The 8,605-nt window shown below is 26.9% G+C and overlaps 1 protein-coding gene across 1 annotated transcript; it reads left to right on the top strand.

Moving 5' to 3' along the window:
• Window positions 1-2,118: 2,118 nt before the first annotated feature.
• LOC111619443 (nuclear receptor subfamily 2 group E member 1-like) lies at window positions 2,119-7,936 on the top strand. Its single transcript, XM_023361148.1, has 6 exons — window positions 2,119-2,243; window positions 5,059-5,304; window positions 6,026-6,298; window positions 6,923-7,366; window positions 7,443-7,598; window positions 7,667-7,936. The coding sequence occupies exons 2-6, from the start codon at window positions 5,064-5,066 to the stop codon at window positions 7,906-7,908; spliced, it is 1,356 nt and encodes a 451-aa protein (XP_023216916.1). The 5' UTR covers window positions 2,119-2,243; window positions 5,059-5,063; the 3' UTR covers window positions 7,909-7,936.
• Window positions 7,937-8,605: the final 669 nt, after the last annotated feature.

Genomic DNA, 8,605 nt, shown 5'->3' with positions numbered 1-8,605 from the left:
TAAATCGTATCTTTTACATAATATTATAAAAACGCTTGCTTAATAAATCGATTTTTTCGTAACAAAAATTATTTATATAATAATAAATGTCTTAAACATTAATATATGTTTTTCAATAATAACTTGAGTAATTAATTAGTATCAAATAGGAAATATATGATAAAATTCATTAAGTGGTGGGATTTTGCCAACTTTCTCCTATGTACTGTACTATTTAAGTCGGACCTATCTATCATCACCCAACTGCCCCCATTTCGGACCGGCCGAACCCGTGATGGATACGGGAAAAGACCTTAGTCTCTTAGTTCCAGTTCCCAGTTTCCCTCTTAGTGCGAAGTCAATAAATAAATAAATAATAAAATAGAATCATATATATTGTAAAGTCTTTGTAAATCCGCACTTAAAATGTAAATTTTAATATTGGCGGTAGACTATCACACAGCTTTAGCCAATGATTTCACTTTATTCTATTACTAGATGCATTTCGGTCCTTTTCTAAAAAAGGTCCCTCTTCAGTACTATAAAATACANTAGAAATAATCAATTTTATTAATTAAATTACTTTTTAAATAAGAATACATAAATCATAAAATAATTGAAATATTTCCATACGTTTTAGAATTTATACAGCATAACTCAGTATAAAAGTAATATAATCTCTATTATTCTACGCCTACAACGAAAACTACGTTATGCCTATATGAAGTCAAAACCTATGAACAGTTATAAATGAAATAATATTTTATACTTTTTGTGTCTATAAGAGCATATTTTAATTAATTATAACAGTCTAAAATAAAACTATTCAATTTAATTACGTGTGGAAAATTATTTACAATTGTATTTTTATCATTTTATTTATTATAAGCACGTCATAATTATATAATATATAGCAAAACCATATTAAATGTTTTTCTTTATTTTTGGATAGTTATAGGCCTCATGGCAGTTTCTACTGTGTCAGAAAACATATGCAATAAGCTAGATGTGACAAGATATATATATATGGTTCGTTTTTGTCTGAAGTCTGTATATTATATAGCCTATATATAAGCTTTGAGTATAAGTAAGCAGCAGTGTTGTACTCAGAAAGCACACCCGAACTCAGTTTTCCCTCACTAGTATAGCCTATACCAGTCATGATCTTTTCTATTTTACCTCATTATATTGTTATTTTTAATATATAATCTTTAATTTTAGAAATCATTAAACATTTCTACTTATAATAACAATAGCTAATTACATACATATTTGGTTTTATTAATTGTTTAACTGAGCTCTTAAATAAACAATATTTTTATATTTAAAAATTAGTTATTTTTTACTGTCCTTAAGGTATATAATTAATATTAAAATATCAGATTGTATCTTATATTAAATTATTCTTATGTTATTTATGACTATTTTAATTTCGCACTTCAGTTTGCTAATATAAAATTTAATGTCTTATAGAATTTAGAGTTTTAGATTATAATAAAATACTATTATTAATAGATCTTGATTGCTTGCTGTTGTCTTTACTATACGTATTTTCTTAGCATGAGGTTGCCGTTGAGAACAAATCAAAGAACACTTTTAGTGGAAAAGGGTGGGAAAAGTCCTTTCCTATCAATAAACTGACCTTTTTCCACTAAAAGTGTTCCTGTGTGATTTGCTCTCAACAACAATCTCGTGCTAAGAAAATACAAATATTATTAATGTTTATTACCCTTTAACTAAATTAACATTATAATATAATCATAGAAAATTCATCAGTGTGATNTGTCAAAATTATTTCGAAATTTTAAACGATATAATTTAAAAATTAAATATATTTTTTTTCCTCTAAGTAAATACATGTTGAGTTTCTGTATTATAAAAGCGGAGAGGCAAACAAACCGACTTTATTATTATAATTTCTAATAGCGAAAAGCACTCACTTAACTCTTACCAACAAACCATAGGACAAGGGACCATAGAGAAAGTACAGAAGATACCACTCAGAGATCTGAAATCTGCTTGCATCTGTCTTCATCCCATCGTCAGATGTCAGATTCCCATCAAGAGATCGGTAAATTAAACAGTCGACCGGCCAAAAGCAAGCTTCTGACTCGATGACTTGTCAGTCCCACCAGAGACCAACAACCAATACCAGAAGAGGATATCCTAAGAAGAAGGCGGGTTCTAGTCGATGTGGGGGAATCCAGAATGATCAGAAAAATTTCAGACGTTTTATTACCAACAAACTGTTCATTGATGAAAAGGTAAAGTCTTTAGTTGTAACGTTTCTAATCCGCACACGTATTTGTAAAATCTAAGTGACTCGTACAACATGGAATTCATATAAAACGGAATTATCAACAGTGTTATAGGGGGGTCGACTTGTATTATTTTCTATCAAAAATTAAATTTTTACTAGATATAAAAAGAAATCTACAAATACAGACAATTTAACGTAATTATTCTCATATATCACTAAAGTTTTTAAATGTAAGTAATGCTTCACTTACGTATTTTACTTAAGAGAAACATAATGTTAAGTGCTATATAGTATTGTACCGGTATGTACTGTACTGTATGTACATGTGCTGTACTGTACGTACCGGTACAGTACAATACTAAAAATATAAAATGTATTTTTATCATATTATGAAATAAAATAAGAAATCTTCATGAAAAAAAACTATTAAAATTAATATTAAAATATTTTAAAGTTATTAAGATTTTAAATAAGTATTTTTAACGTTTGCAAAAATTATTTGGTAACCTATAATTCTTAATTTTAAAAACATTTAAATTTTAAATTAATTCCTAATAAGTCACATAGTATTTAATCATCTTATTTAAAAATATCATAGAATCTATTGTCATACAATAGTCATAGAATCTATTGTCATACAATTTTATACATTTTTATACAAAATCTTATTTTAATAGGTTTAATTGTTTCTAATAAAAACTTCAATGAAATTTATAATAAAACCTTTATAACATTATTTAAAACAAAACAAAAAAAAAAANATGAAGTATATTTTTTTTCTCTCTCTCTATTAGTTGTATTGCAATTTAAACTTACAGACCTAAAAAAATTTCAAGAAGTTTCATGTCTATTTATCAGTAGCTTATTTTAGTATATAACATTTAAATGCAATATAAAATTATTTAACTAAAATTTAATTCTAATTTAACTACATTTTTAACATTCTTCAATTATTCTTCAATTATTTAACCTAAAAAATACATTTGCATTGTAATTCATGCTATTAAATTTAGATTAAGTTTATTTTGACAGTTAGATATTTATGAATTCTTAAATAAATTGACCAAATATTAATAAATTTGCTTTAAATTAATATGCTATATTCACTCGTATTAATATATTTTCTCGATATAGGCCTATAGTAGACTACCAGCAACTAAATTAAAATTAATTTCCTTATATTTTGTTTTGAAAATTCTAATAAAGAATTGTTCATACTACTTATTTTTCAATTAAGTGTATAATTTAATAGATATAATAACTATATGTATAATAAATATAGAAATTATGGTTAAAATATAAGTTATCTATTGATAGTAATATTAAGTATAAATTATTAAATTATTACTGATTAGTATTGTAAGAAGTATGCTGAACTAATTTGTTATTTCTATACATTAACTTTTTCATTTTTGGTTTATTATTTCCATCTTTTATTATTAATAAGAACTAATATAACTCAGAATGAATAGTTTATAAAAACAATGTTTTTTCAACTACATGGGCCTATGTTTGAAGGCATATTTTCAGAATTATGCATTATATTCATAGATTGAATTTATAAGCTACATAAATAAGACAATTTTTCCAACCATTGATTAATTCTCTTGATGATTAATCATAAACTTAAATATAAATATTTAGTTTTAAAAATATAGGCCTATATATTTTTGCAATGTTTAAAGTTTTTAAGAATTCGGTATGGATACTATAATTTAATATAAAATTTGATTGTTTAAACTGTATTATTCGCTCCGTGTATAACTTAAGTTTTATTTTAAAGAAATAAACAGATCACGATACGCTAAAATAGTTGATTAGATGCTATTGATATCTTTAACGGATCTATTAAGATTTAAATACTTTTAAATATAATTTTATCTTTTTTGATAGCTTAATAGTCTTCATAGAATTACACAAAAGACTCTTAACGACTTTACCGGAGAAATCATCTTTTTCTATCTCACAATTTCAACTTAATCCTTAATTTATCAATTTACTAACTCATATTGACATTTGGCAAGTGAAAGTGACAAAAAAAAAAACCAAAGAAGAGACCAAGACCTAATTATCTTTCCCTCATTGTGAATCGATCGAATATGACAAAACGACCCCGCTAAATCGTACCCTATTGAACCAAAACATCAAACATCTGCACCTGTTGAGACTCACGCGGTTCTAAATAATCAATCTAAAATTTTCTATGATGCTTTTTGAATATGGTTCTGAGTACGTGAGATGATGAACTTGCTATAACGTTTGATGTTTGACCAAATAGAGACTAAGTTTGAAAGTTTGACACGCAAGTTTCTTTGTTAAAAGGTTACTTTTTTATTTATTGTAAGACAACAATGGATAAATTGTTATTTATCTGTCGACGTGAACGATCGTTTTGATCTACCAGCTGCGTATATTGTTTAGACTATAATAAAGACGAAAGTTTATCAGAAATATTTATTAATAAATTATTAAAGCTTTAAAGAAATATCCCCACGTTAATGCTTGTTCATTTCTACACGAATTTAACTCTCACTCATTATTTATTCAACAAAAGTATAGGTTATATAATAACTTAAAAAGTAATCATAATTTTTTACCGGAAATACGTATGAAATAGATATACTTGTTATAAATTCTTCAAAAAATTTACCATTTGGATTATAAATGTTTAAGATTTGGCAGGCTAAATGATGTTTTTATTACAAAAATAACTGAGTGCGAGAAGTATTATGCATTGTTGAATGTAACCTAAACTTATAGTATTCTGCTATTTGTTATAATTAAAATGATTTTTTGAGATATTAATTAAATTCCTATAGAAATCATGAATCACACATCAGATAAACCGGAAGTTCTCTGTCGTGTTTGTGGTGACAAAGCGTCAGGTCGCCATTATGGAGTTCCAAGTTGTGATGGTTGCAGAGGATTCTTTAAAAGAAGTATTCGAAGAAATTTAGAATATATCTGCAAAGAAAACGGTAATTGTGTAGTTGACGTAGCCAGAAGGAACCAATGTCAAGCTTGCAGGTTGAAAAAATGTTTACAAGCTAATATGAGAAAGGAAGGTAAGTATCATTTTATTATTTTATAACTATTTTATCTTATTTAATGTATATTTTGTTTTAATGTCACTATGGATTTATCGAGTTTATAAAAGTTTTTAATATGGAGCATTTAAATATAAAGCGTTTATAAATAGTTTTTCAATATTATTGCATTCAATTTATTTACGTACAAATATATTACCTATAGAAAATAAAATTGTAAATGAGCCTTAAGTTTTACATAAATTATTCAAGAATTTATAAAGCTACATCTAAAATAAAATTAAAATTAGGTTACATAGATAAAAACTATTTGGGGAACACAATAACCTTATAAAAATATTTGTGTGTAGTAGGCTTCATTTTTCATCAAGTACTTTTTATATACGGCGCTAAAGCTCTTAATAAGTAGGCCTATCTGACTCATGTCGGCGCACTTTTATCATTCAATAATTCTTTCGTGAACCAAACTTTTCCATTATTCTATAATTTCGTAATAGGCTATTTTATAATTGTACTTTTTTGCTTTACTGAATCTATCACTTTTCGTTGACCTTTTGGTAATACGTCACACATTATCTATAGCAGAAAAACTGATTTATAAAGTTAATTCTCACGATAAATTTCTATCTCTAACAATGCAATTTGCTAACTCATTAATCTTTATATATTCATACAAATATAATAAACATAACTTTTATTCTTACTACCCTCATAATTAATTCACGTTTCTAATTAACAGCCGTTCAACATGAACGAGCACCAAGATCTCATCAACCTCGAAAACGCAATCGTATCCTCGGAAATTCAAATGAAATACCTTATTATACTCCATCTAACCAATCCACTACATTAAGCCCTATAATCAATTTGACATCAGCAAATTATTGCAGTCCTGATCTAACTGTTTCTACTCTTAGAAGATTAACCCCTACTACAAATCTTCTGGCTAATAACACATCAAGTTTTTGTGCAAATTACATTGCTAATCAATTGATAGAAGATCCTAGAAGTGGTAAGTTTTGTCTATAGCTCTATAAATTTTTTTTCTTTTAGCCAGTTAAAAAATTTTGAGTAATAAAACCAGTAAACGTTTATTAATTTTTTATCGATAAAATCGTAATATTTGACAATTTAAAATTTTTATCTTTTCACAAATGTATATCACCATAATATTAGTCTTTTCGACCGCTATATGAGATAATAAGAACAAACGAAACTTCACTGGGAAAGGCAACAAGTGCGCTAGTGCTCCATTGTAAATGCCCCTTTCAGAATTTTCTATTGTTAAGTTATATTCACGCATACATCAATAAATAATAAACAAGTCAAATGTTAAAAGTGAAGATACAAAATATCATCGATACACGATAGCTGATTATAGTGTTTGCGGTCTACTAAAGGCACTTATTCTTTTTTTTATGAATTTTGATCAATAGTAACACACGGATAATGGGATTTTTCGGTCAATATAACACATCCAGCAAATTGCCACGCACTATTTAATGAAGTCATAGTCCAAACTTGTGACATAGTATTAAAAATTTTTAAATATTTATTTAAAATTATTATAAATCTAAATAACTTGAAAGAGAAAATTAAATTGTTACGAAATTAATTTTTATGTTTTAATTTTCAGATGAAAGCAGACAGATAATTTCTACTAATCAGAAAACATTAACAGATGATAGTAGTGCGAGTGATGACTCTCACGATAATACAAATAAAGTTGATGTTCCAACTGTTCTTCCTCGACTAATATCATGTCCTATTTCCACTTGCAAATCTTCAGTCCCTTCAGCAGAACCTACAAATCTTCGACTTACTTACGTACCATCCGTAGATCTGAGTGTCTGTACTAGTACAACTGCAGGAAACACGACAATTTCACCATATCCACCATCACCTTTAGATACTATATACGAAGCAGCAGCTAAATTATTATTCTTTTCTGTAAGATGGATGAGAACCATACCTTCTTTTCTTCAATTGTCATTTAGAGATCAGACTATACTATTAGAAGAATGTTGGAGCGATATTTTTATATTAAGCGCAGCACAATGGGGATTTCCTCTTCAAGAAGGCAAAAATTATTACTTATATAATTTTAATTCTATTTTAATTTGTATATTTTTACAAACTAAATTATAATATTTTAGGCCTACTGTCTTTGGGAAATGTACTATCTCCCGAAAAACGGAATCTTGTTGTAAATCATCTTCAACAGATGAGAAGTATTATGTCCTTGTTGACATCATTACAAGTCGATCACACTGAATTCTCGTGTTTAAAAGCACTTGTACTGTTTAAACCAGGTAAGAATTTCATTTACAAATAAAATTCTTTTCATTTTTGTTATTTAAAATCTGTTATTGATACGCAGAAACTCAAGGTTTAAGAGATCCACTTCAAATAGAATTACTTCAAGACCAAACGCAATTAATGCTTCACGAATACGTTCTAACAAAGCAGCCTCCTTCGAAAGTTCGATTCGGAAAACTGTTATTATTATTATCAATAACAAAAAAGTTAAACAGTCAAGTTATCGAAGAAATGTTCTTCGCCAAGACAATCGGAAATATTCCAATCGAAAGGTTATTATGTGATATGTTTCAAACAGCTTAAACAAAATGGCAGCATTTTTAGATGTTTGTTATGCAAATTGACGTCGTTTATCTCTCAACTGATCTCTTTTTTAATTTCAAAGCTTTAATTCTGTATATTATTGATCATCGGAATGACTTTACGTGACGTCGCTGTAGTTGATTTCTTTCGCCTGTTTATGTAACACGTTATTATTACCTTGGCATAGATGTTATGTATCGTAGCAGATTATAACAATTAATAAATATTGTAATGCAGTATTGATGTATGCTTATGTACAGTAATGTGAATATATGTATACATATTTGTAAAAAATATGAATAAAATAAAAAAAACTAACTAATTTAGTTGTTTCATCACTGGTATTTATTCTTACTTATTTATTCTTTTAATCGATTATAAATCTTTATATAAATAAAATTTTATATATTATACTTTTAATCTAACCTGTTAGAAATACAAAAAGAGACCTTCGGGCGTGATAAGTATGCAAAATATCTCTTTACATCAATACTAATATGTCAGAAATTATAAAAAACATGACAACGTTATCTTTTATCTATAATACTGACCATAAATTCTAAGCGTGAGAGAATGTATAATAAATAAAATCAATTTTTATTTTCAATTTGATATAACTATTTAAAGTATCAGTCAGCAATCTTTAACGTAAACTTACATTTTTACTTCATTTCCAGGAAACTAAATACAAGTCGAC

The sequence above is a fragment of the Centruroides sculpturatus genome, unplaced genomic scaffold, assembly GCF_000671375.1.
Source record: "Centruroides sculpturatus isolate CEXI.00-Female unplaced genomic scaffold, Cexi_2.0 scaffold107, whole genome shotgun sequence".
NCBI lineage: Eukaryota > Metazoa > Arthropoda > Arachnida > Scorpiones > Buthidae > Centruroides > Centruroides sculpturatus.
Note: the sequence above shows the minus strand (reverse complement) of the source record. Positions and strands in the feature narration are given on the sequence as shown.

What these genes read in the sequence shown, in the direction of transcription:
- LOC111619443 (XM_023361148.1), top strand. Translation starts at nt 5,064, where the DNA reads ATGAATCACACATCAGATAAACCGGAAGTTCTCTGTCGTGTTTGTGGT. An exon ending in AGCTAATATGAGAAAGGAAG is followed by an intron (nt 5,305 to 6,025) that starts GTAAGTATCATT and finishes TCTAATTAACAG; the next exon opens with CCGTTCAACATGAACGAGCA. An exon ending in GGGATTTCCTCTTCAAGAAG is followed by an intron (nt 7,367 to 7,442) that starts GCAAAAATTATT and finishes ATAATATTTTAG; the next exon opens with GCCTACTGTCTTTGGGAAAT.